General features: G+C 41.5%; 1 protein-coding gene across 4 annotated transcripts; it reads left to right on the top strand.

Moving 5' to 3' along the window:
* The first annotated feature begins 576 nt into the window (after positions 1–576).
* On the top strand, positions 577–26763 carry usp19 (ubiquitin specific peptidase 19). 4 transcript variants are annotated; one of them, XM_051425330.1, is made up of 26 exons: positions 577–917; positions 2052–2431; positions 8092–8220; positions 8511–8647; positions 9646–10227; positions 11008–11377; positions 11545–11701; positions 11806–11877; positions 12332–12447; positions 13352–13584; positions 13807–13999; positions 15625–15758; positions 15972–16130; positions 16375–16485; positions 16596–16706; positions 16845–16946; positions 17094–17234; positions 17352–17470; positions 17634–17777; positions 17978–18366; positions 18464–18574; positions 19273–19489; positions 19856–20008; positions 20200–20366; positions 20489–20664; positions 22089–25423. In XM_051425330.1, exons 2-26 carry the CDS (start codon positions 2218–2220, stop codon positions 22377–22379), a joined length of 4728 nt encoding a protein of 1575 aa, XP_051281290.1. In that variant the 5' UTR covers positions 577–917; positions 2052–2217; the 3' UTR covers positions 22380–25423. The 4 variants fall into 4 exon arrangements, with proteins under 4 accessions (XP_051281290.1, XP_051281289.1, XP_051281292.1 ...); XM_051425329.1 differs by having other exon boundaries at positions 13346–13584; XM_051425332.1 differs by lacking the exon at positions 22089–25423 and adding an exon at positions 25540–26763 and having other exon boundaries at positions 578–917.
* Positions 26764–27864: the final 1101 nt, after the last annotated feature.

The raw sequence follows: 27864 nt of genomic DNA, 5'->3' as shown, positions 1-27864 counted from the left end.
TTTGTAATATCATAAACTGTTTTGATGTCAACCCTGGTCCAGCTGAAGCATACTCACAGGTTGTGGAATTTTTATTGAGGTAGGAGGAGCTGGTGCCCTTTTAAGGATTTCAAATATGGAAATGATGCTTTTTTTGCTTAAAAAAACACCGAAGACACACATTATTGTTCCAAACAGACTATTTGTATTATGTCTTAACACATTAATGTCTGGAGGGGATCTCTAACTAAAAATTCAGGAGCCACTTTAAGGCCCTTATCATTTCAGTTTTTATCGTGTTTTTGTGGTGAGTATTTTTTGCCTTCTTCCCTCACTGATAATCCAATCTTAATGAACAGACTATAGCCAAAAATAATATAAAGTAATCTGTTACATGCTTGCAAACCAAATTATTTATTTGAATTTATTGTGTAAATTATCAATTGAACAGTAGTCTGTGTGTGTGTGTGTGTGTGTGTGTGTGTGTGTGTGTGTGTGTGTGTGTGTGTGTGTGTGTGTGTGTGTGTGTGTGTGTGTGCAGGAGAAAGGGGGTGGAGGAAGCGTTTTACAGATCACGTGAACGCGCCAGCCAGGAAGTGCGCGCTCTCAGCTCAGGTTCGGCCGGCCAGCAGTGTATATTGAACCAAACAAAGTACTGGGACTCACGCCGCAGAGGCCGAATGACACCAAACTGACACCAGACCGAGCACCTTTTCAATTGCTGTCTTTTGTTTTTATTTCCGAACTAACTAGTTTAAAGTGACCAGAAATGGGTCCCGGATAAATGAAAGAATATTCCAGAAACACCGTGGACTACGGGGTTTCGAGTGTGGGCAGGCGCGGCCGTGAAGGAGCTTAGCAGCCGGGAGAAGCAGAAGGAGTCGCCCCGGCCATTGTGTGCTAGCAACGGAATCCAAATTTCGCCAAACTGCAGCCCCGTAAGTCTCCCGTTTTAATGTCAACATTAATTTGGCATTTCAATCACAGGCGGGCGCCAGGTGTCAGGAGATGTCATGTTGTGTAAAATAGGTAGCCATATCAACGCTTTCGTTTCAGCTAGCGTTAGCTTGATGTGGCTAATGACATTAGCTTTTCGAAGAATGTAGGAGCGTTTGATTATACGACCTGTCCTGCGCTCTCCCGGTAGACAGACTGGAGCAGTTATCATCCTGATATAAAATGTTCTCTGACATTATGCAGTAGTAATGTGGAGGGGTATGTATAGTTAACAGAGCCAACACTGTTTATTTAGATGCATTATTTGGCTTGTTAAACCCAATGTGCCTCCCAAGAAATGCATTGTTCTACCGTTATACTTCTCAATGTGGACCAGGTACTCCAAAATAACGTCTTAATGTTACTGTCTAAAGATCATTTGCTAATACCAATACATTTAGTTGACCATAAACAATACAGCGTCAGTTAAACGCTACAGACAGGCAACTGTGTGTACCTCATATCGACAGGCACATGACAGCCGAAAACACGTGTGCATTTAACTAAACGAACCTCTGCAGTCGGCTGGCTAACTTACCAGTGACCAAGCTCCGGGGATGTAGAGCTACATCTTTAAGCTCGCTATTTAAATTAATGAACACCACCCATGTGTTTAGTGAATGTTCTGTACTGAACGCCGAATAAAATGGCTGATGTAGCCGCTGTCCTTTGTTTGTCATTTGACTGTCCAAGCTAGCAAGTGGCTGTTGCTATGCTAAGGAAACGAGGAAAGGCTAAATCTCGGTGTCTTCTAACCTAATGTGCAGCCATATGCTTCCCTCTGTTACACACAATGTCCATGTGTTCCTCAGCTTTGTTGTAGTTGTTTGAGACCTCCTCCTGATTAGTTTTAAGCAGTTAACGCTCTCTCACCTCCTTCCCCTGTGTGTGTGTGTGTGTGTGTGTGAGAGAGAGAGAGAGAGAGAGAGGCAAAGATACTCATGATTACCTGAGTTGTTTAACTTTATGCTGTCACATCTTTCAGATAGCACATATTAATGCCAAACAACTAAGGAGATTACTATTGATTATTATTACCTCTTGATTATTCATTTTCTCTTTGCCCTGCACCTCAGGTCCCCGTCCCCTTATCAGCCTTCCTGATTCTGTTCTGGGAGAGTTCAGACCAGTATCATCGCCAAGATAGCTGGGCCAGGCAGGAAGAGGCACACCTCAGATCCAGACCCCAGCAGCGGTAGTGATTCCGGCGACGGGCGGCCTGTTAGTGCCAAGTGCCTGAAGATGGCCAGCAGCGGCGGTAGCGGTGTGGCTGGTAGTGAGACAGTGGGCCGTCGTGGTGGGGCTCAGCAGAGAGGAGGCGGCGGTAGGGACAACAGCTCAGACTTGTCCTCCAGTACCAGTAAGAAGAAGCAGAAGGACAGAGCCAACCAGGAGAGCAGAGAGGCCAAGAGAGCAGCTGCAGCAGTAGACGGGGTTATTGCAGAGGTCAAGAAAGGTGAGTTGGACCAATGAAACATTTGGTATTGACTGAATATGCAATTTGTTGGGTGAAACTGTTATTTTAAAAACACATAATAACCACACTGCTGTTTAAATATGGTAATATATAATAAGGTAAATGTACATTATGCAAATATGACTGCAGCATTGCAGTGAATAGACCTGTTTGACTGTTTGTGGCACACCTGTGTTATCTGAGAAGCTGGGGGTATTTTGTTGTACACTGGAAACCTAAAAATTAGCTGAAATGTGTAAAACCATCATATTCAAGGTGCCCTGTCACCTTGAATACCTTGAGTTTACTTATAAACAAAATTATATTTACTTTAACTGTTTCTCACCCAAAGCTACTGTGTATCATTGAGGTCTAACAAACATAAGGAATGCATTTCCTGTCTCATAAATTATTTGCTGAACTGATTTTTTTTGAATATTTAAAATCATGCATTGTTGTCATCCATGTTTACTAGCTAGCTAGTTGTTGTTATCGGCTTCTTCTTCCTTGCCTTTGTTGGTGCATTGCACAGCCACCAGCTGTTCGAGGATTAGTGTGAAACAGTCCTTTAGTGCGTGCAGATACAAAGTGGTCATAATCTCCACAGGACGACCACTAGAAGTGCTATGGAGCAATGTTTTTCTGAGTGGGTCACCGTTTTGTTTGTAACATGCACATCCTGCTGAGCTATTCCACTGATGGATATTTGGCATTGCAAGAAATGGAAGGAAGACAAATAATGCAAGGTAGCAAACCTAGATGTAAACAACATGAATTAAAAAAACAATAATTTATACGGAGGGAAATGATTTAACACTGTTGTTGGACCTCAAAGATACGCATATTGAGTTTTTGTGAGAAACACTGAGTACAAGCATAGCTTTTGTTTTGCCCATAAAGCCCATAGGGCACCTTGAGTACTTAATGCTTCAATATGCCATTTTTGCAAAGAATTGTCACATTAGGGCACAGATGCAGTGCGTCTATTTTCAAATTGATATACATACATGGGATTTATTCTCAGCAATGTTGCATTTTTTGGTGTCATCTGTGATTGTAAACAGAGTATCTTCTTTTTGCTTTTAAGTGTGTTGATCATACAGAACAAAACAAGCCATTTTTCTTGAAGACATCTTTAGGCTTTTCTAACATTTTATAGACCAACTGATTGATCAGGTTGGTCAAGAACATAATCAATAATTAAAATCAATTGTTAGTTTCTACCCTATATTAAAATCTGATTATGTGTGGACAAACTGTAGATCAAAGAAACTTGCTCTGGGTATAAATGCCAGGCCTAATTGTTTGGCAGACTGAGTTAAGTGGAGATCAGTTATGGGTGTTTGGCTGCACAGTGCCAACCATAAATTCTGTTGTCATTCATTAACACATTCATGACATGAATTGTTTTACATGTTGCTATAACAGTTTTGTAATCTGTTAATATCTTTTACATAACACACTGAAACACACTTGTTTCCCTTGTTACTCGCTAGTGCTCTTGTGAGTACCAACCAAAACCATTTCAATTTGCAGTCATATGTGATCACCATTCTGTAATAAATGGACAGAATGCAGCCCCTTGTTATTTCATTGCATTCAGATTTCCTCTACCTGTGCAGACCGCCCTTGTAGAACCTCTATATGAGAAACGCAAATGTTGTCCTTCTGCTGTCAATTTCATCCCTTCATTGGAATTCATGTTGCTTTTTTGTACGAGCTGACCACTTTGTACATACTATACTTCTCGTTTAATGTGGGCTGAGCGTGTCTCATCTTCATCTTAGATACACGTGTGTGGATGTGGATTACCGCGTCCTTTGTATGGTTTCATGCCTTTTATCGAAGTGCTCGTGGCTGAATGTTTATTTTGTTGTAGGAGGAGGAGAGCTGCCATTCAGAGGAGGAATATTTTTTTTTCTCATTTTAATCGCCCCCCACAAATATCTGACAATAAGAACATGTCACTGTTTCTCTGTTCCAACATTTACTTCTAGAGACAAACCCTGCTTTGTGTTTTTAAAGATACTGGAAATGTCTTCTACAACTTGAAATTATACAGGGAACAATCTGTTTTTCAGTTGAGTTTAAAAAGGGAAACAAGGTTGGCGTGCTTGACCACTGAAATATTTCTTATGGTTATTAAATATTCTGCATAATCCTTGCACAAAACTTGTAAATTAGATTTGTGGTTTCCCTTTGCCTAAGGTATCTATCCTTGTATCTACTCCCAAAACGTGTTGTGTTCTTTAATAGGAAAGAAATCTGCTTGCTAATCCCCGTAGGTGTTGAAATAGAAAACAACCGTACTTCCTCATCCTTTATAGGAGTCATTGCAGTATTCTATTAGCATTATACATGACTAAAACACTTAAAACTGTAATTGAGTTGCCCCATGTGATGAATATGACACTGGTTCATCCGTGGAGGTTTGTGAAATAGCTGCCAATTGTATGCTGTTAAAGTGACTTAAGTCTGAGAATGCTCAGATCAACGCATCTTTCATTCAGCTCAATGTTGTTACATTATCCATAACTTAAATACCTAGATATACACGTTCCACAAAGCCTAATTTGTCCTGGCTAAACATTGCATGAAAATGGCCCACTGGTTAGAAACAGAGCTAAATGATGTCTGACCTAGCGCTCCATGTGGTTTAAAAAAAGAGGAATTGATTTAGTGTAAAGTAATGGTTGTATCTCTCATAGCTACCTGCACCATATGCAACTTTACACATGGAAAGTAGTTTGTGTATCTAACCCTTTTGTGTATGTGTGTTATTTGTCTTGTTTTCCAAGTGCATGGTTGAATTAGTGGTAATATAATTAAATCAGAAGTTGTAGTACCACTTTAATAATAGATCTAGTGTTGATGACGGCGCATATCTGATACGGCACTTCATAATTAACCAGGGAGAGCTCCAGTATGGATACTTGATATTGGATCAATGCATCCTATGGCACATACTCCATCATGCTGGATTTGGTGTTTGCCCACTGTGTTGCGTTGCTAAATATCACCAGAAGGCAATTTTTAACATTACAATAGACTAGGCTGCTTCGTGCTTATGCAATGATAACTAGGCTGTGTTTGTATTGGTCAGTGTTCCATATTGTTATTAGATACATGGTACTTTGCTGGCACTTAACTCTGTTTGGTTGTATCTACAGTATGTTTATCATGCTCGTTCTGTTTTGATGTTAATATATTTTCCCACTATAGGGTCACATGTGTGTTACCGGTCATGAGAATGCTCTGAAGCTCTTACATGCACCATCTTTCTACACCATCTTCTTCAATACCTACAAACACTATACTAGCCCGGTTAGTAGGCATAATGGTGAACTCTTAAACCGTGCCGCACTGGTAACTTTATACTGCTATCAGCAGCACTCATGCGTTAATGTTAAGCAATCGTCAGGCTTAATGTAAAACTGGCAGGAATTGGAGCTAGACCAATAAATCAATGATATTTTATTGCAGTTATATTGGTATTAGTGTTATATCTTTCAAGAAGTAACAAGAAATTGCAGTACAGAAGTGCCATAGTTTGGCTTCCAGAGAGCTCTGAAAAGTAGATTTTCTTAACTGTAAAATGTTAAGCTTCTTCTATCTTGGTCATAATTCATAACCCCACCCCAAAAAAACTAACAAACAATAGTATGGGGTCCATATCAAGATTGTTTGCTTATATTATGTTTTTATAGTAAAGAAATAGCTATCAGCTGATATATCGTTGTCAGAGTTTTAAAACTTCTAAATCTCCATCAGTATTGGCCTTAAAAATCCAGTAATTACCATCACAGTATGTGTTTTGTATACTTGAGATTTGATCATTCTCTCAGCCATGCGGTGTGATGCATCTAATAGGTTCTGGTACATTTGAAGTAGGGGTGGGCGATATATATCATTTGCGATAATATCGTCATTGTTGTTTTGACGATGTGCAAATTTCCATCATCGAGTATTTAAATTATTGAAACACATGCGGAAACTCCTCACATCCACTTAATACACGGTGCAGCAATGCTCTCTACAGCATGGCAGGAATCAGTCACGACTAGTGGGCCTACGTGATCACATGACTTGATCACGTGACCTCTCGCTAGCATCCTCCTTGCAACAGTTTAACAGCGCGTTGTGATGGTAGAGAGAAAATGCAAGCACCTCCAGTCCCTGAAGCTACCGGTACTTCAGATGATTTAGTGCTGATACAAATCCCCTGAGCTTCAGCGTTCAGAGTGCTAAGCGCCTTCAGCGGTAAAAAGATCTCAGCGGAGACGTTTTTTTAGCGCAGCGCTCAGAGCGCTTCAAGTTGAAAAAACATATTTTGGTGGACACAAGCCCTAACTCGGACAATTCCAATCACATTTTAAAGGATATCGACTGATTATCGTAATCGCCAAAATCCCCCAAAATATCGATATTTTTGCCCATATCGCCCACCCCTACTTTGAAGTGGAATTGATGAGGCCGGAAACAGACCCATACCAATATGATCATTTTTGTGGGCCACTGATGGTGTAAACATAAATAAATTGTTGACATATCTTTAAAATTGGATTGGTTTCCTGATTTAAATGTAAACATAGTTTAATGCATTAGGTCTTCAATATTGCAATAATAATAATAATGGTCATAAAAAACTACTAATCCATTGTGTTACAGTTGCAGTTTTTTTTGCCTTTTCTTGGCCAATACTAGACTTTCTGGCACAAAGTTGCCATGAAGATGCAAGCATTTCATTTGTGCTTATAATGTGTTAATATCAGGAATGTCATTGTGAGGTTTTCCCCAGCCATGAGAGCACACTGTGGAGTGGCTCCACTGGAAATACAACTGTCACCAGCTGGAAGGGATTGGGTGTTGCTTGTGACCTTTTAGAGTGATTACGGTAGACAGAAGGGGGAGAAAGTTACAGCTCTCTAGTTGTTGTCGCAGTCTAAATCCAAATACGAGTGTGTGCGTGATCTATCCATGAGTCCTTTGCCAGCAGGTAATAAAGTTTTCGTATTTCTGGGATGATATTTCATTTTCAATCACTGCTGCGACTTTGAGGTCACAATGAGAAATGGTACATGTTGGTTTTGTTTTTCTTGTTGGGATATTATTGTCACAGTTTCCGCTCTTCATTCCACCTTGAAAAGCATGTGTATGGCTTGGTAGCATGTTTTTTTAACGTGCTTTTATGCAGTTGTTTACTTGGTATACTGTTTGTGTAACGCAGATAATTTTAGATGTCCTGTCTGTGATTGCTGAGTTCACTGTACTTTCTGCTTCAGTCTGTGCCTGAGTGCTCTGGACTGACCCACTTGGGCACATGGGTCTACTGGTATGCCTTATGTGAATGTGTGAGCAGGTGCATTTCAATGTGTGTCTATATTCTCCCAGAGTAGTAGAGATACAGTATGTTCACCACTGGTCTTACTTAAAAGCCTAATTGCCTCTGCTGTTGTACTCTTTGCCTTTTTCTGTTTTGTGTGTTTTGATTTTTTTCCCGTTCTCAGCTTCCATATTTGCCAGATGGGATTTATTGTTTTTTCTCTTATTTGATCTTTTTTTATTATATTTATTTTTGAATGTATTTCTAATAATCATGGTGGAAAGGGGAATTGCAAGTTCCCCTTGTGGTTTCACATCTGTGTGACTGTGTTTTCCAGATGTGTTTGTGGACTGGAAGCAGAATGTCAATGAAGTGACTGTCAGACTGCGCTGTGGGGAGGGGGTGCAGAGGATAGAGGACATCAACACAACCTTCACTGATACACACTGCCTTGTGTGCTTCCCTGGTAAGTCCCAATAAAGCATGCAACATAAACAGCAACTATTACAGTGGAGTGTAAATGAGAAGTACTAGGTTGAATAATATTAAAATAAAACCACAAAAGTAAAACAGGCACAGTTGTGAATTTGGATTCAGGCCATGTTGCACTTGTCTCGGGAGTTTGGATGTTAACCACATGTGTTATAACTTCAACATACTGCATGTGTTAAAATCTTTGTCTGACTTGCACTATTATCGAGTGTATGAGTCTAATTCTGCTCTAATAACATCTACATGCACGCTTTCATTTTTCAGATGGACGGCAGTGGAGCTGCCAATTGCAGGAGGAGATTGAAGCCTCATGTAGCAGAGTCCAGTACAAGGAGAAGGGAGGTTTTCTTCATGTCATCATGCAGAAGAAGATTCCCTTTCACATCTGGCCTTCGCTTAAGGTGAGTCATGCAAGATAGGACTCACTCGTGTAACATTTAGGAGAGTCTACTGTCAGAAATGGAATATAATATTCATAGGTATGTTTTCATAAGTGTATAATCACCTGAAAATCAGAATCATTGTGTTTTTGTTACCTTAGAATGAGCTGTTTTTATCAACAGTGGGAGTGGGCCCTCTTCTATGGATGTGTTTTCCATGTTGAACTGCCGTGTTGTACGGTAGCCAGGAACTGACAAACCAAACACTGGCTCTAGATAGGGACTCTGTATTTTCTCCTACATGCTTTGAAAGGGAGGGTGAAACAAGTGAGGTGCAATTTGCAACTATACCGGTAGATGCCACTAAATCCTACACACCGGACCTTTTTAGTTTTAGCCCAAACCATGTTTAAGTTGTACAATAAAGCTTTAATTATCACACTGGGGACACACTGAGGAGGCAGCAGGAGAGAAGCCCCTGTAGATCATCACAAGATGGTCCTTTTTCACTTCACTGTTGAAGAAGAAGCTACAACCCTGCTTATCCATGAACACATAATTCTCAGATCAGCGCTACGTGTTATTAGAAAAGAGCAGAGGAGCAGAACTGCTCGTTGACCGGTGCAGAGAAATGTGCCTCTGGTGTAAAGAGCCATCCTCACACTTGAGCATGAATTGACAATGGGAAGTGTGGAAATGACTGATCCTGGCACGTACAGTGGTACCAGTGCATACCAAAGCGAACCTGGAGGGGGAGATAAGAGATGCTCCAACTTCTCTATCCAAAATCCTCCCACATGCGCTCCACTCACATGCTCTGGTCCCTACATGAACCCATTTGTGTCTTGTTTTTATCTGCGCTAATAAATGTAGTATTTTTGCACAATACTGAATGATCTCATGAAATTGTGTCATTTTAGATATGAGTGATTCCTAAGTGGCGTTCACACTGTAAACAGGTTCTTAAGCTCTGTTTTTGTTTAATGATAAATGGTTTTGCTTCCTTATACTCTGCTCAGTCAAACAAGAAGGAGAAGGAGGCTGTACCCATAGAGACCAAAAACGACAAGGAGTTGGAGATAAAGCCTGTTGCCTTGGATTCATCAGAGAAACCCAAACTGTCCGCCTCGCAGCCACAACTCCAGTCTCCATCCTCACCTGCACACAGCGAGTCCAGACGCAGTGGTGGCAAAGCCGAGCGGGGTGTCAAGCGCTGCCTGAAAAACAAACCAGCGTGTGACAAAGCCACTGCGGACTCTGTAGGGGTGAAAGGTGGAGCTGGAGATGGCTCAACCACCACCAGCAAGCCTGTTACGGTCACCAGAGGCGAGCAGCAGCCTCAGGAACCCAGTGCCAAGCGCACCATCGTACAGCCGCCCAAAACCAGCAAAGAGGCCACCGAGTCACCGGCCGAAAGGGACTCGCACTCTGTCAAGTCTGCAGTAGCAAATGGTAAAGCTCCACGCACACACCCGCCCGCTGGTCGGAGCCCGCAGATGCAACGCAGAGATGGAGACAACAAAGCAGAGAGACTAGGCAGTGGCCAGGAACAGGAACCAGGAGTTTGTGTCGCTGCTGCCAGCCATACCAACAAAACTCAGGTGAGAAGAGTTCTGACATCTTGGTTGCTTATATGAACACTCCAACTGGCTTGTTTGCATTTAGAATGTTAAAATGTATGTATTTATTAATCAATTGCATTAATAATGTGCTTAAGCTCTTAATAATTTATTTCAATAATGTGCATGAACACTGAATATTTCTACCTGAATATTAGCCATGTTATAATTTGCATATATTAATAAATGTGGGTTTAACTGGTCAGTTTTCTCAGACTGACTGGTTTGAACCCTGTGAGAAGAAACAACTGCATTATTTTTCTGGACTGGAGTTTAATTTATAGAAAAAATAATAATTTCCTCAAATCATTCAGCCCTGTGATTTATGAGATTACAGCCAATATCACCATGTAGACTGTGTGGGCTCTGCCTTTTCAAGATTCCTTAGAGCCCGGAGAGAGACTTGTGATTTTATTGGACATTATTACAAACGGTAAACACTCCACCTTATTACAGCCTCTGCAAATGAATTCAGCTCCTGCTGGTTGTAAACCTCTGTCACCAGTCTTACAGCTTGTTCACACAACAGCTTGAAGTGTCTTGACAGCATCTAGTGTCAAAAAACTCAACTGTGCAGAAGAATCAACTCGTCTGAATTCGAATGAAGATGTTTCTCCTTGATAACTGCAGTGATCAGAGGGAGAAAGGGAGTTATAAATTATGAAGAATCCATCGTACCAAGATCTTCACTTGGTCAGAGGGAGAGAAAAATCTTCTGGAGGTTTTTTGGGTACATTTTCTTGTGTCTTTGTTTTGATTCAGGTGGCAGAGAAGCGAACCCAGCCTTCAGACAGGTCAGGAGCAACAGCATGTGGCAGTGCTAGCCAACCAGCAGCTCCCATCAGCACCAGTGACTGCCTCAAACCCGATCTGGATTCCGCTTTGCCAGAAACGCTGGGAGATAGAACTAACTCTGAGCCAGAGAAAAGGCCTGTTGAGAAGGAATCGGAGCAGGATTCTCTGATCCGCCAGCAGCTTGGGTCAAGAGAGGCAAGTTCGGTACCAGCTGCAGGAGTGGCTGCCAAACAAGGCCAGTCACCCAGTCTAGCCCAGAGGCGGGGCAGCTGTGACGGAGAGGAAAAGCGGGACCAGTCGAAGGAGGAGCCACCTCTGGAATTAAAGCAACAGGAAGGTTAGTTGACGTGCTTTTGGGAATGCAGTGGACCTTGAGATTGGATTATTATACATGTGTTTGTGCAATTGTTTTTTTTGTTTTGTAAAGTACTGCATATACACAGGTGTGTTGCTCTTCAGTTTGTCAGCACTGAGTTTGTTAATACCTGTAATTACTTCCTGCAGCCCCAGAGCCGATGGTTAACTTGCAACTTGTGAAGAATGATTCGTATGAGAAGGGGACAGACCTGATGGTGGTTAATGTTTACATGAAGGGGATCTGCAGGGACACGGCCAGGGTCATCTTCAGGGAACAGGATTTCACCCTCATCTTCCAGACAAGGTAGTGAATGTGAATATGCTATAAATATAGAAAGGTTATGCCATTTCAGCATGCTTTGATGTCTTTGAACAACAACAAGTGATGTGTGTGTTATCCTTTTACAGTGATACTAACTTTCTGCGGCTCCATTCAGACTGTGGACCGAACACGGTTTTCAAGTGGCAAGTCAAACTCAGGTAACCATTGAAGTCACTGTTGTTAGTCATGTTTTTCAAAATGTTTTTTAAATTTAAAAACTATGATCTGTATGAGCATGCTTTCCCAGGAAACAAACTTTGGAGCACTTATTTTGAGCATGAATAAATGAAACCGTGCCAAAGTACAGGTGCTGCACCAGGTCAAATGCTTAAAATGGACATGGTGGTGCCTATCACTTTAATGGCCAATAACCTGACTCATCTTGGTATCACAGTTGCAAACATGTTCCAATGGTCTCCCTTTGTTTCTTTCAAAACACAGCTCAAATGTGAGCAGTGCAGAATGTGCACATTTTATTTATCCTGTGTATAGATATAACTGAAGTACTCAGGAAAAGCCATCTGGCTATTCATTAAGCACTAGTTGCATTTCAAAATCACATCACATGTCTTTTAATCTCACCTGTCAACATTAATCTTTCCCGCCCCTCAGGAACCTGATCCAGCCTGAGCAGTGCAGCTACTCCTTTACCCCGTCTCGACTGGACATCACCCTGAAGAAGAGGCATAGCCAGCGCTGGGGGGGTCTGGAGGCCCCTGCCACACAAGGTGTGCTACCAGGCTTCTACTTATGAACACAGTGTAGATACAGGTTTTTGATGTTGGGTTAGTGGTGGAATGATACAGTCTGACACATTCTCACTCAGTCACAAACATTGAACGTTGAAAACATGATCTTAAAATCAACATGCATTATATACACCTTATTTTAAACTGTATCTTTAAACAGCATACTTAGGCCTACAGTATGTATACTCAATGATTCGAAGAGCAGCTTTTATATCAATGTGGACTCCTGGCATTTATCTGTATGTGTCTTTTTATTGTATGCGTCTGAGGCAAATGTATGTGTGCTTTACGGTAACTATCAATGACAGGAATCTGAACTCTGTAATTTAGCCAGTAAGTAGATATGGGTTCCAGTCTGCCCGTCTAGCCTTATGTGGCCTGCAGTCTGTGTAACCCCCTCAAGGCTTGGTGCCCTTGAGAGCCTATGAAATGATTTTAAATGTTTGGTTTATTTTTTGCCAGGACGTTTCCTGTAAAAACTGTTAGTTGCAACAAAAGGAAAATAGAGACAGTTTTCGATTGGTACACTTAGTTCAACATGCAAACAGATGATTCAAAATGTATGGATAAGTTTCCAATAATAAATTAATATTTACTTATATTTACTTGGGTTTCTTTCAAGGGAATTCATATTTGTTTCCCTGTATTAATTACCAAATTATATACTGTACTTCTGGCCTGAAAATCTCCCAGGAAATAATCTGAAAATTACCGACCTGTAAAGTGTTAATGTCATGTCAACACAGCAAAAGTCAAAAGTATGTCCTAATGAAAAGGCTTTAAACAACCTCAGTTTGCAACAATTCATGTCCAGTACTGTCCAGTCTCTTGTTGACCTTCATATGCTAACCACAAGCTCCATTCTCCTCTGTTCAAGGTGCAGTGGGTGGCGCCAAAGTCGCTGTGCCCTCCAGCCCTGCCTGCATGGAGAAGAGCCAGCCAGGCAGCAGCCAGCACAGCCTGCCAGCCAAGGAGGAACCTCCAAGAGTCGGGGAGGAGAAACCCAAGCCCCCTAAGGCCTCATCCAGAGGGGATGATGGCGGTCTGGACACTGTGGCTCCTCGCACCGTCTCTGAGCACGTTGCTATCACCAAACCAGAGCCCACTGTTACCACGGTTAGTAGAAAGCTAAATCCACAAGGCAAAGGAAAGTTGTTTATTTAGTTTGGTAACTTTTATTTAACGTACTTAGTATAGAAAGGTGAGTAAAGGAGAGATACTGGTAATATAAACTTGATGTTTGGATAGTTGTTTCACCAAGCTAATTTAAAGGGAAGAAATATGAAAATTGAACTGGTCTAATTCGTAGAACCGCTGTATGAATCTTTTCTGTCTCAGCCTAAACCTACCTGCATGGTGCAGCCCATGACACACGCACCTCCTGCCAGCAATGAGCGCCATGAAGAAGAAGAGGAGAAGAAGGTGTGCCTGCCTGGTTTTACAGGATTGGTCAACCTCGGCAACACCTGCTTCATGAACAGTGTCATCCAATCCCTGTCCAACACCAGAGAACTCAGGGATTACTTCCATGGTAAAGTTTAAAGCCATTCTGATATAAAAGCTCTTAATGTTTGCCAAATGCATAACTTATTACCCGACCATATGCTTAAGCAAAAGAAAATAAGCTGCTCAGAAATCTAACAGGGTGTGTTTTATTAGTGCTTGGGTACATAGATAAACTGATAATGCTCTTGACAATAACTATTGCCAAAATGAACTGGTTCAATGAACTGGCTGCCTCTGCTTGCAGATAGGGACTGCTAACATGGCCGTGAGTGGTGCAGAGTGGCCCACAGGGGCAGTTTTAATGAGGACTCAATAACTTGCTCTGGTTTCATCTTCAAAAGCCAGATATACTGAGGTTTCTGCAGTTAAAGCATTTAAAACACAAACAACTTTTAAATAATTGCTACAAAATCCAGGTCACTTAGTTCTTTGAACATGATTTATTGAGCCAAAAGTTGATAAACAATAAATGTTTGGCTGATTTTAGGGATGGGGCCGATCCGATCTAGTATCGGTATTGGGACCGATACCAGCGTAATTCACGTATCGGATTTTCCCGATCCAACCTGCGGAAATATCCGATATCCATGAGCCATGTCTGCGCTTTAACGTTGTCTGCTGAAATGACTCCACAAGTGATTCCTGCCGGCCAGTCTGCTAGCTGGCTGCAAACTGTGGAATGGATTTCCTGAACGGAGGCGCGGCTCAGTTTGACAGAGTTATGAGACACGCCCCCGCTCAGGAAATCCATTCCGCAGTTTGCAGCCAGCAAGCAAAGCCATGATTCAGAGAGGCGGAAGCTCCCTCGCGTCGTACAACACTACGAACGCAATCAAACATTTAAAAAAGCACCACACGAAAGAGCACGAGGATTATTGGATCAAAATGAGAACCACCACTTGATTGTTAAAGTAGTATTACAGTTCTTACACGATACAGGGCTATATATGAAAAATTGAAGCAGTAACATTATCCTCAGAGTGACTTCCTGAGGAGGGCAGTAATACGCCTAGAAGTGTCTAAACTGCTGAAATCCATATGAAGAAGAGCAGGGGCAGAAAGACAAAAGGAGCTGTCAGGAATCACTTCTGGAGTCATTCCAAAAACAAGGTAAACTCCAGGCAGACAACGGGAAAGCTAAAGGTGTGTCTGTGTGTAAGATGTTTACACTTATGGCACTTTTCTTATATTTCAATTATTTTACATTTTGGGAATTTAATAAGTATTGACATGACAATCAATTTGAAACCCTTACAGTTGCATATTTTTTTTCAGGGTGGGATTTTTCCTGTTAATAGGATTTCCTGTTTTTCTGACTTCCTTTTCTGACCTTATACTTACCTCAAGTTGCCTTTTATGGACATACATGCATACATACGTACATATCATATTTGCCTGTTGAGAGGTGTTTATTTCAGCCTCATATAAAATCATCAATAATAATCATGATGATAATAATATTAAAGCAAACAGAGCTCTGGTATCGGAATAGTATCGGTATCGGCCGATATCCAAATTCAGGTATCACGATTGGATCGGAAGTTAAAAAATGTGGATCGGTGCATCCCTAGCTGATTTAAACTATAACTTCAATACTGACTTCTGTGGTTGATGTCTGGTTCCTTGCCTGCATTTTCTGTGGCCCTGCAGATCGAGCATTTGAGGCAGAAATCAACTGCAATAATCCACTGGGAACAGGGGGCAGACTAGCCATTGGTTTTGCTGTGCTGCTCAGAGCCCTTTGGAAAGGAACACATCATGCCTTCCAACCATCAAAACTCAAGGTATGCAAGCAGCACCCAGAGATTTTCCACCTGAATTATGTAAAAAAATACAATATTTCATGCTGTAGCTTCTATAAATTGCTTTACTTTGGAAGTTTTCAATCTGTCTGACTACAAAAATCGAATTTGAAACTTTCTTTTCTTTGTTTATTGCAAGGACAATATATGATAAGTGCCCCCCCTTCTACTTTTTGTTTGTTTGTGTTCTTGCAGGCAATTGTGGCCAGTAAAGCCAGTCAGTTTACGGGTTACGCCCAGCATGATGCTCAGGAGTTCATGGCTTTCTTGCTGGATGGACTGCATGAGGACTTGAACCGCATCCAGAATAAACCTTACACAGAGACGGTAGACTCTGATGGAAGGCTGGATGAGGTGGGCAATTTTCTCCCCTATGATGTATCTAGAGGTAGACTGGTTTTCTCTGGCAGGGAATGCGTTGCAGTTTCTGCTGCTGCTGCTGCTGTGAATTAGTGATTTCTTTTTGGTATAATAATTTACACTTACAAGAAAGTATAGAAAGTTGTTCTTGGGACATTTCTTATTGAGATAACAGCTACCATTCCTCCTACAGTCTCCTCTAGGCTTGAGCTGATGAAATATTTGTCTCTTTGTGCAGGTGGTGGCGGAGGAGGCGTGGCAGAGGCACAAGATGCGAAATGACTCTTTTATAGTGGACCTCTTCCAAGGCCAGTTCAAATCCAAGCTTGTGTGCCCTACATGCTCCAAGGTAACTTTAACAATAACTTTACACAAAATCTTTTACTTTCTTTTAAAGTAAATACTTTCTATTGTTACAGTAATGACTAACCTACTTCTCCTTACTTCTGTGATCTTCAGGTGTCTATCACCTTTGACCCTTTCCTTTACCTGCCTGTGCCCTTGCCCCAGAAACAAAAGGTGCTCTCAGTTTTCTACTTTGCTAAGGAACCTCATAAAAAACCCATCAAGGTAAGATAAAGTAACTGGTTTCCAGTCTCCACTTAAACAGTCATACTACCCAGTGTCCGTCAGCAATGTAATGCAGAAATGTGGCTTTGTTTTGAGACCCACACTCTAATGTACTTTTTATATATATGTTTGTCTCAGTTTTTGGTGAGTGTGAGCAAGGAGAACTCCAGTACTGCTGAAGTCCTCGAATCCATCTCCAGGAGTGTCAGGGTCAAACCGGAGAACCTCAGACTGGCAGAGGTTAGATATTCAAATACTCAGGATTTCTTACTGTGCGTTTGGTATTAATTATAAACCAATGATGAATTTTAGAGTGGTGCCCAGCAGTGGTAGTCATTAGAGATCTCTTGCTCAAGGACGACTTTCTTTTTTTTTTTTTGCTCTCAGGTTGGGAAGAACCGCTTCCAGCGCATGTTCCTGCCGTCCCATTCCTTGGACACGGTGTCCTCCTCTGACATGTTGTTCTGCTTTGAGGTGCTTTCCAAAGACATGGCCAAAGAGAGAGTGGTATTGCTCAGAGTGAAGCAGGTAAATAAAAAACCTGTGAAAAAAAAGTCCTGAGTTTCATTTCTACAGTTGTTTCTACATGTTAAATATGTCAGGGTTTACTGATACTGAGAGTTTGCCCTCTGTTTTGCCCTACAGAGACTGCAGGTCCCTAACATCCCCATCTCAAAGTGTGCTGCCTGCCTGAAGCCCCCAGGGTCTGAGGAGGACAAGCTGAAGCGGTGCACTCGCTGCTATCGTGTGGGCTACTGCAATCAGTGAGTGCTACTAGACAATACAAAATTGTGTCTCAGCCTTGCACAAGATTACACATTTTTGATTACTGGAAAGTCATTAGCTGGGAAAGAATTTTTTCAAATGTACTCTGAGTAATCTGTCATTTTCTTGTTAAATTAAATCCATGAACTTTTCCCTTCCCAGAATGTGTCAGAGGACCCACTGGCCCAATCACAAAGGTCTGTGCCGACCCAACACAGAGAACGTGGGTCTGCCCTTCCTGGTCAGCGTGCCGGAGTCTCGACTCTCCTATGCCCGCCTCACCCAGCTACTAGAGGGTTACTCTAGGTACAGTCTCATCATTTCAAATAGGACATGGCCCACACATAGGCCTGTCACAGTAATTACATTATTGACAATATATACAATATTGAATTATTGCCACAATATGGACTTACAGTAAGATATATCGACGTGACATTTTGATGACCCAGATGTTGTCTATTAAGTTTACTTGTATGTTTTCTCAATGTCAACCCAATGTGCAGGTTTTCTGTCAACGTGTTCCAGCCTCCTTTCCAGTCAGGCAGGACATCCCCCGAAACATCCCAGTGCCGGGCTGACCTCCCCCCAATGCCAGCAGGTTCTCCCGAGGGTCTCGGGCCCAGGGATGAGGCCATGGGTGGGAGCAGTACTGTAGAAGGTGATCCCGAGCTGGAGAGCCACTCTCTGCTGCCTGAATCGCAGGCAGAGTGTGCCCAGGCCTCAGCCCCTCACTCTGGAGAATCCGATTCCCTTTCCTCCTCCCAGACCTCTGTCTCCACCACCCGGACTACAGATTCAGGATTCTCTGAGCCAGTCTCCTCCGCTTCCTGCTGTTCTCTGGACCCTCACTCTGAAAAAGAGACGTCCTGTGAGAAGGCAGTGCGTCCAGAAGGTACTGATGTAGCTAGTAACAGACTGGTGCTCCAGTATTTCTGTGGTTGTTTTTTCTCTGCAGCCGTTCAGTCCTCATTCTTGCCACTTTTTTGCAGCTGCAGTAACAGGGTATCAGCATCCAAGCGAGTCAGCATCAGGTCATGCCAGTCAGTTCTACATAGCTCTGCTGGACTCTAACAGCAAGGAGCAGAGGCTGGATGAGAGAGGTATGACCGGAATTGTCTCAAGTACTGATATTTATTTGGATCACTAGTAATCTTTTGTATCTCTATATGCTTTTTTGGTGTGTGTACTGTTACACTTAACAGTGTTTCCTCTAGGATTTTTTTTAGCAGTGGGGGCAGGCCTGTCCGAATAACCCGTCACGCTGGCAAACGTTTTACGTATGAAACAGAAGTGACACTTCGCTGTGACACAAACAAATATATTTACCGTTTTAATGTTTCCAGATGTTTGATATCAGGACGTTGAGCTGAGAACAGACAAGTTGAACGTTGTCCAATTAAAACGGACCCACCGCGGTGACGTTTTTGGTGGACCTGTAGTTTAATAGTCGACTTGGAAGAAAGCGAATGTTTTGACAATAAGCTACATCAACACAACAGTATGTGGAGTTAAACTGGACAGCCCCAATAACCTCTGAATAGTTCTGCTTGTTGTTAAATTGCAATGTGAGCGGCAGCCAACGGGGGTGCATTATGTCGGCAGGATTATTTAAAAGGCAACCGTGACTACATTGTGCGTCTGCCCCATTTCTGATACCGTGGCGGCAGAAATTTAACAGTGGCGAGCCGCCGCTCCAAAATCAGCATAGAGGAAACACTGACTTAATATTGTACTCCAAGAAAGAAAAGTCCAACACACCAGCATTGTTTTTTCCCACCTCCCTCCATCCCCTGTGCAGAGGATGCACTGGCAGACCTCCCAGAGGATGCGACCCTGGAGCTGGTGTGGAAAAATAACGAGCGTTTGAAGGAGTACGTCCTGGTGAGCTCCAAGGAGCTGGAGTACGAGGAGGACCCCGGCTCCCTGAGTGAGACAGCCAGAGCAGGACACTTCACCCTGGAGCAGTGCCTCAACCTCTTCACAAAGCCAGAAGTGCTGGCACCAGAGGAGGCATGGTAAGGGTCTTAATTTTGTGATTGGCTCATCTAAAACAATGCTGCAGTGTCTCTGTCCTGTTTCTTTAGTTTTCCTCTGTCAAAGGTTATATTCCCACCACTTTTTTGGAGGGGTATATTCAAACTCTGGGCCTCAGCCTGCCCAAGCATATAAAGAAATGCTTATTAAACCAACGATGGTCTCCTGGTTGCAAGTTTTTTGTTGCATCAGATGCTTGTACACCAGCATACCTCTCTTTAACTTGCCATTTGGTTATATACAACCTGAAAGCAAATAACTGAAGTGTTGTGTTTTTGGTCCTCCTTTTTCGCCTGGCGATAGTGAATATAGAACAATGGTTTATATGCACTCTGTGTGTTTTTAAGGTACTGTCCAAAGTGCCAGCAGCACCGAGAGGCCTCCAAGCAACTTCTGTTGTGGCGTCTGCCCAACGTTTTGATCATCCAGCTCAAACGCTTCTCCTTCAGGAGTTTCATCTGGAGGGATAAGATTAACGACATGGTTGATTTTCCCGTCAGGTAAATGGACAGTAAAAAGTTTAAATTCCACCTGATCTCCATCCACAACACACCATTCATTATTTTTGCTCACTTGAATGTAAAAATAAGCGATATATTTGTTTTTGATAATTAAACCCTCATGCAGTTCTTTGACTGCTGTGTTCACATAATTTCAATATGAAAGCCGGTCATATCATCTTGTCTTCTAGGAATCTGGACCTGAGTAAGTTCTGTATCGGGCAGAAGGAGGAGATGCAACAACCCCCTATCTACGACTTGTATGCAGTCATCAACCACTATGGAGGAATGATAGGAGGCCACTACACGGCCTACGCTCGCCTGCCAAGTGACAAGAACAGCCAGCGCAGTGATGTTGGTAAGTTCGGACTCAGTGAGGTTTATTCCCATCTTTATATAACTATTGGTAGTATTACATCCTCCCTCCCTGTTCTTTTCTTCTTTTCTTCCTCCTCTACCTCTGTCCTCCCTGTCCCACAGGCTGGCGTCTGTTTGATGACAGCACCGTGACAATGGTGGAGGAGAGTCAGGTGGTGACGCGCTACGCCTACGTCCTGTTCTACCGACGACGAAACTCCCCCGTGGAGAGACCGCCACGCTTTCTCAGGCCCATGGGAGCCGAGTCGCCCACCTCTGCAGGAGCTACTGCCAGCCAGGTGAGGGCGCCACAACAATAAGACAGAGGAACTGTGTCTACACCGTCTTTTTTTTATCTTTTATCTTTGGGTTAAGACCTCTGATATTCAGTTCAGTTATCAGTATTTCACACTGTACATACCTTTGTTCTACGCACAACACTTCTGTGATCCAAATCCAATTTAACAGGTGAACAGAAGCACCACTATTTCTTTAAAATGCTACTGGTGCAGTGTAGTCCAGGGTTAAATGGAGGGTGTATAACAAATGTGTTGCTCACCAGTGGAAATTCACATAAAATAGGAGAAAGTTTGCCGATACATCACATGTGTTTATTCTACATGATATAGATTCAGATTGTGTCTACTATGATGGAAAATGATTCCAGGTATCAGGCATTGTTGTTGTAATGTGTCAGCTACTCATCAGGAATTAGCAGTATAGCAGGTCCTATGTGAGCCTGTGTGTCTCTGAGTACCAATACCTCTTTTCAATTAGTCCTGACAAGAGCTCCTGATGTGAGATGCTTAATAACCTCAGCCCAGTGGGTTCATAATGGAAAGATCCATCACTGAGATGGTCTGTTAAGCTCAGCTGTCGGGCAGCATTAGCATCTTGTGACATTTCATCTTTATGTAGCTTCGGTGGAGTGAACTGCTTTAACTTGATGGGATATAATGATTTCTGTTCTACTGATGAGGCTGAGAGAGAGTTGTGAATGCTCTGGAGAAGTTCAGCAGGGAATGATTTATTTCACTGCTGTTGTCCCTTCTTACTGCCTCTCTGAAGATGCACTTTAGTTTCTGTATCCAGATGAGATTTTCCTCTCTACAGAAATTAAACAAATGTTGTGTTATGTTTATACTAATTTTATCACATAGGTTGTCAGGTGTAACCTTGTGATGCTGATAATAAGACTGTGTGATCTTATGGGATGAATGGTTCTCCTGTTAAACCATACATACACAAAGACAAAAAACTCTTTTCCATTCTTTTACAAGCTTATTAACTTTTATATCAGATTTGCAGGGAATGTTTTTGAGTAGGAAGTCAACCTAAACCATTTGCCTTAACTTTTTGTTGTGATATGTACCATGTTGGTAAATGGGTAAAACCTACAGTTCTTACCATGGGGTTTGGCAGGAAAGGGCTTGAGGAAAATAGCTAAGATGTGCTTTTTATTTAATCAACTGTGTTTACTTTTAAATCGTGTAAATTTCCTCCACACTTAACTATCTGATTTCTGAAAAACGAGCCTCATAAACGGCCCCAGTTTGTCCCTAAACTACCAACAGAGAGTCATTAGCTCTTTGCAAATCTCTTTAATTACCATGGTTGATCTGAAACTGCGAGGTAGATCCACTAAATGTTTCCAGTTGTAATCATAGTATTTGTTAGACCACGCCTTTTCCCAGAAGCTGACACCGGTTTCCGCCAATCGCAGGCCTCTCTGATATGGCGGGAACTGGAGGAAGAAGAGGAGGGCCTGGACGAAGGCCCTCCTGGACTTTTCCGATCTGCGCTGCGGAGGGGACAAACGTCGAGGAACAGAGATGAGGAAGATGAAAACAGAACCGACGGGTCGGTACGACGGCACGGCAGGCGGAGGATGTCGGACTATCCCGACGATGACTGCGTGCGTTACTTTGTTCTTGGCACCCTGGCAGCCGTGTTTGCTCTGCTCGTCAATTTGGTCTACCCTCTCCTTTACAAACTGGACCTGAGCAGTGGCTAGATACTGGCTTGCTTCAGAAATATAAAAATAGGTCGGTTTGACAGGAAACCTGGGAAGAGGAAGTTTTAGACTTAATCACTCCTCTTGAGACCCATTGGTCTTCAGCTAGTAAAATGGTTCTCCATCCTGCCCAACACTTGAAGTGTATGTACAACTTTACATGGCTCATCCCTTTAAAATACTTGTGGCACTACTCCACACATGAAATGTCCCTGTCACCATAAGAAAACCTTAAAAGCTCCAGTAGAGTGTTACTATCAGCATACAGTGCCGGTATATTGGGTGTTCACTATACACTACATTGCCTCTATGCATTGTATTGACTCTTTCTTCCCGTGTATGTGTGTTTGTTGTATGTCCCATTTTTGAAAATAGTTCGGACGATGAGCTCTGACAGCCTTAAACGCAGAATGAGTAGGATTTGTCAGTTGTGGTTTGTAAAAACAACATTTAACTTTCGCCGCAGCTCAGTGTCTCCTCTTGGATGTGTGCTTACGATCTGGCACCTGGTCACTACTACTTTATAACCCGCCCTACTGGGTCACACACCTGCTGCCTAAATAAACTACAGGCAGAGGGCAGGGTCTCTGCAGATAGGGACATCACCATGCACTGGTAGTGGGTCATAAGGGAGTAATAGTGATTATTTTTGTATGACTCTATGCATTGTTGTTTTTATTAGGAAAATCCTACTCATTCTGCCTTTAATCACCTTCACTAATATTCCATCCTGGAGCTTATAGTTGAGCATGGAAGTTCATTCTTCAGTTTGGGAGAAAAAAAGGGCAGGAAGACAGATCTATGTTGTCAAAAGTTCTGGATAAAGCTAGTAAGCTGACCTTTTTTGTTGAGGGTATTTTTTTTCCTCACAAAGAAACTATATAGTGGTACAGTAATGTATTGAATGCCTCTGAGCTGATATTTCTGACAAAATGTTTCTAGTACAAAAAGAAAGAGGAAGAGAAACTAGAGCTGCTGTTGAAGGCCTACTTTTGTTTTTATTGCACTACACTTCAGATAATAAGATTGCAAATTCCTGCAGTATGAATGCAAACAGATGAATTGAGAATGAGTGAGAAGAGACACTTCAACAGTGACTCATTTTTAAAGATAGATCATGAAGTAAAGAGAACGCTCTATTTTTTTGTGTGACCAATGGCCTTTTTTATGTCAAATTGATTAATGGGCCTTAATTAATTTGTTTGTGTCCATCCACCATCATGTTTTTTTAAATGGCTTCCTTCAGCAATATGTACTGTAGTTTGCTGTCATTGTTTTATTTTCCCTAATATTTGATTTGTCGTTTTTTATGTTTTAGTTGCTTTGTACCTAATATTTTTAAGCCATAGACAGGTAATGGTCTCAATTCTCAGGATGAAATATAAACATGTTGCTCTGTCTTCTGTAAAATTCTACTAAACAAGATGACATGCAGTCTTGTCACAGCCAAGGTAAACTATGAGTTTGCAGTTATTAAGGAACTACCGTCCACCTCTGAATGTAATGTTTTTCAATGTGTTAACACTGTTTTCAGTGGAAAGCTGAGCGGAGTACTGATTATGGACAGTTTTGGAAAACATTCAAGTTGAAATGAACATTTAACTTCAGTTCAGTTCCACCTGTCACATGCAGAGTATTTTGATATTCTCTTCATTAAACATTCAGATTGTATTCATTAAGTTAAAAAAATCTCCAAATCTTTATCACATACAACAGCTTAAAAATTCTGGATGATTTTTTTTAGTGGATCATGATCAGTAGTTAAAATATGAAGGGTTTTTAACTTTTTAAAGTCTTTTCCAAACTGTCCACAGAGTGTGTGTGTGTGTGTGTGTGTGTGTGTGTGTGTGTGTGTGTGTGTGTGTGTGTGTGTGTGTGTGTGTGTGTGTGTGTGTGTGTGTGTGTGTGTGTGTGTGTGTGTGTGTGTGTGTGTGTGTGTGTGTGTGTGTGTGTGTGTGTGTGTGTGTGTGTGTGTGTGTGTGTGTGTGCCCACAGCTCCCCTGGTATGGAGGCAGTGTACAGTGGCCCATGTTTGCCTTAAATGCTCAGCAGAGCTCAGAGTGCGTACTTGACCCAGATATATGCAAGACGGAAGTCTGTCCACTTTTAATTCCCTAGAAGGTATAGCTTGTGCATACATTACTATGTGGAGTTGTGTGAAGTTTACCAGTACCCAACGTAAACCGCAGTAGTGGGATCAATGGATGTTAAACTCCTCTAGACAGTTGAGGTTCAACTTGAAGGGGGTTTCAGCACAAACTGCACTGTTTTTAAACCTATAAATGCTGTTGGATTTTTTGAATTGATTTTAAATGAACCTGACTGAAGGATGTAATATGTTTATGTTTGTGGGTACTCTAAAATGAATTATTAGTACAGTTAATTCCTAAGCCCCACCCCTTTCTACTCTGTGCTCCTCTAACAGCTAAGAAGGCCTCTGTCAACGTTCTCCTTTCCTCTACTGAGATATGCTATGTGCTAGGCTCGTCTACGTTGAACAGACAACCACATTTTGAAGATGGTTTAATGATTAAAGCAACAGATAGTCACATCTTAAGCTAATTCTAGCAAACACTGCCTAACTAGCTAGCAAACGCATTTGTTTAACTTGACTAGTTCGCTAGCATTTTGCTAACATTAGCTATCAGATGTAAGTAGTAAGACTTTATTGATCCCTTTGGGATGACTCCCTCAAGGAAATTGAATAAGTAAGCTAACAATTCATGTTAATTAGCTAACTAGTTAGCTAGCTAATTGCTCTGTAGAAAACACTAGCTAGTTATTGGAGCACAGAGCAAATAGGGGCGGGACTTAAAAAGGGTCCTTTGGAAAGAATAATCCTGACTTGTATTTTGTAATGAAATGTCTGTAATATACTTTGAGTCACTGAGTTGTTAATATTATGCAAGTACTGTATTTTAAAAGAAAATCATAACCTATTTTAATTTCTCTGCAATAATGTATCTTGATACCTCCATCTAAATGCTGCTTTCTGATCTATAAAGCATTGTACACCTTTTGGAAATAAAATCTCATCATCTGTTTATAGTCTTTAAGTAAATTATTTATAAGTTCAGTCATGTGACAGCCTCAGAACATTTTAAAACTCCCAGAATACTAAACCAGCATGATTTATTGTTAACACTGGTTTATTTTACAGGCCGCTAGCCAGTCACTATTTGGGACAGACCTGGATCCTGAAGGGCCACCTACATTGACCCCAGAGGTTCCCTCAGACCTCTTCGCCCACTCTGGGGAGTGCGCGGCGCCATCCTACAGCAACATGGAGGAGGTGGACTAGGACTAAAGGAAATCCAAAACAGAGCTGGTGATCCAGGGAGAGGAAGCTGCTCTTCAGCTAAAGACACATCAGTGCTCATTCATTACACAGGCGTCTGAATCCCATGTCAACATAACGCCGCAATGCTAGAAGATCTGGAGGTGGTCTTTGAGGACTCCACTGCACTCACTTGTGAAAGACCTTCAGATGCACATGTAGATGTGTACTAACTAGACACACATCACTGATATACTCACATTAATATACTTACCCACTGATAAACCCTTAACAGTCTGTACATGTAGTTATATTCATTTAGTGCATATAGTCTACATATACACACAGAAGCTGATCCACTTCTGTGATCTGAGCTCCTGTTAGCAGCTCATAAGCTGCAGACTTCAGTGGAGTGCCTGCCAGGCCTCCATGCACCAACGCACCTTGTGGTCTGGTTTCAAGCTCAAAACCTCACTGCTAACCTTGACCCAACCCAGTAATCCCTGGCTACAGTTACGGTGGATTATTAGGGTATATGTGGGGAGTTTGAGTGAAGATTGTTGTAATGTGTGTAAATCCTTTTATCTTTTTGTTGTTTTTTTGAGGTATTCCCTGGTTTGTTTGTGGCAGGCTGTTCTGTAACTTGGTTATGAATTGTAGCAACTGATGTAAAGAGGAAAAATGTGGGACGGGTGCTGACCTGCTACTTTTTTTAATACAGAGGGCACATGCTTTTTCTGTCTTTTGTCGCTTTATAAACATCATTTTGACTTCTGTTGCTGTAGTGTATTCTTATTATTTTTCTCCTTTTTATTTTGTACTTGTTTTGTTTAGATATTCGATCCTGTGGATGCAATTGTCAAAAGCTTCAGTATAAACTGAAATGTGCATGATTGCATGTTCATATAGGCTGTAACCCCAGCCCTTGTTAAATACCCCCTTCCCCCCTAAACTTTGCTACATTTAATTATTTCAGTTTTGCGTGATTTGTCCAGTCTCACCCCCTCCCTTCCTTTGTAATGGGCCGCGTATATAAAGTGGGGATCATTAAGAATACTGCTGTGGATACATATAAATGGTTAATATAAATAAAAACAATTTTGGGAACTGCTGACATTAGTGGGTTTTTTTTGGTATATTAGTCATGATAAACGATTCAGTTAGTGTGTTAAACCTAACAACAACAACAACAACAACAAGGTTTTTGTCTAGGTTCATGTCATGTAAACAATAATAAATAGTCATATGAGCCAAAACCATCAATTTGAAGACCTGCCCTTTGGCTGTGGACCTTGTGATGGCCATTTTGAACTATTTTAACTTTCAGCAAATCTGAAAACGTTATTTTTTATAAAAGTTACCTACTGCACCTTTAATCTTAGTGGCTGTGGCCAACAGTTCATGTTTGCCCCAGGGCTGCTTTGTGGGCTGATCCAGCCTTGTCTCAGGACTATATGGGCATATTCAAAATGACTGTAATTGATTATTGAAATGAAATAAATGAAAGTTAAAGGCATTAGACTTTAAAAATAATATGCAGAAGGAGATAGATAAAGTAGTAGTAGTTGAGTCAAAAATCTCGAATAATATATATGATTGTGATCTTTTCTTTTTTATTTTACAACTTCACTAACATAACCAGTGGAATATCATTGAGAGTACTGTTGGGTTTTCTATCTGGCAATTAGATTTTATGTACATGGAAGTTTTAAAGGGTTCAATTAAGAAAATTCCTATTCATTGTTTTCAAACTTCCATACAACATTACCAGCATCACCTTCGAGGTAAGAGATAGCTCTAACAACTACACAGAATTAACCCATCTTCATTCAAAAATGCTTTCAGTGGCCATTCCTAGATAAACAGTGTTTGTGTTTAAACTGAGCATCTTCTTTCACTGGTGGAAATTAAAAGTATACAGTTCTGAGGTACTTTACTTCTGCACTCCACTACATCTGTACTTTTTACTTAACTACATTTATTCAGTTTTATCAATTTAGTAAATTTGTAGATTCAGATTATCAATACAAAATATTAACAACAAATAAAATGATATATATTTGTATAGCTTAAGCTACACAGCAGTATACAAAGTAATTAAAATGAGCCCAGCTGCAGCATTAAAGTGATACATAGATCAATCTATCAATGATTTCAATCCCAAATATTACAATACAAATGGGCCATTCTGCATAATGAGTACTTTTA

The sequence above is a fragment of the Dicentrarchus labrax genome, unplaced genomic scaffold, assembly GCF_905237075.1.
Source record: "Dicentrarchus labrax unplaced genomic scaffold, dlabrax2021, whole genome shotgun sequence".
NCBI lineage: Eukaryota > Metazoa > Chordata > Actinopteri > Moronidae > Dicentrarchus > Dicentrarchus labrax.
Note: the sequence above shows the minus strand (reverse complement) of the source record. Positions and strands in the feature narration are given on the sequence as shown.

Excerpts from the sequence above, each read along its gene's own strand:
- usp19 (XM_051425329.1), top strand. The coding sequence starts at position 2,218 with ATGGCCAGCAGCGGCGGTAGCGGTGTGGCTGGTAGTGAGACAGTGGGC. Across the intron at positions 11,378-11,544 it reads GGAATTAAAGCAACAGGAAG|CCCCAGAGCCGATGGTTAAC; the intron begins GTTAGTTGACGT and ends TACTTCCTGCAG. Across the intron at positions 12,448-13,345 it reads GGAGGCCCCTGCCACACAAG|GTGCAGTGGGTGGCGCCAAA; the intron begins GTGTGCTACCAG and ends CCTCTGTTCAAG.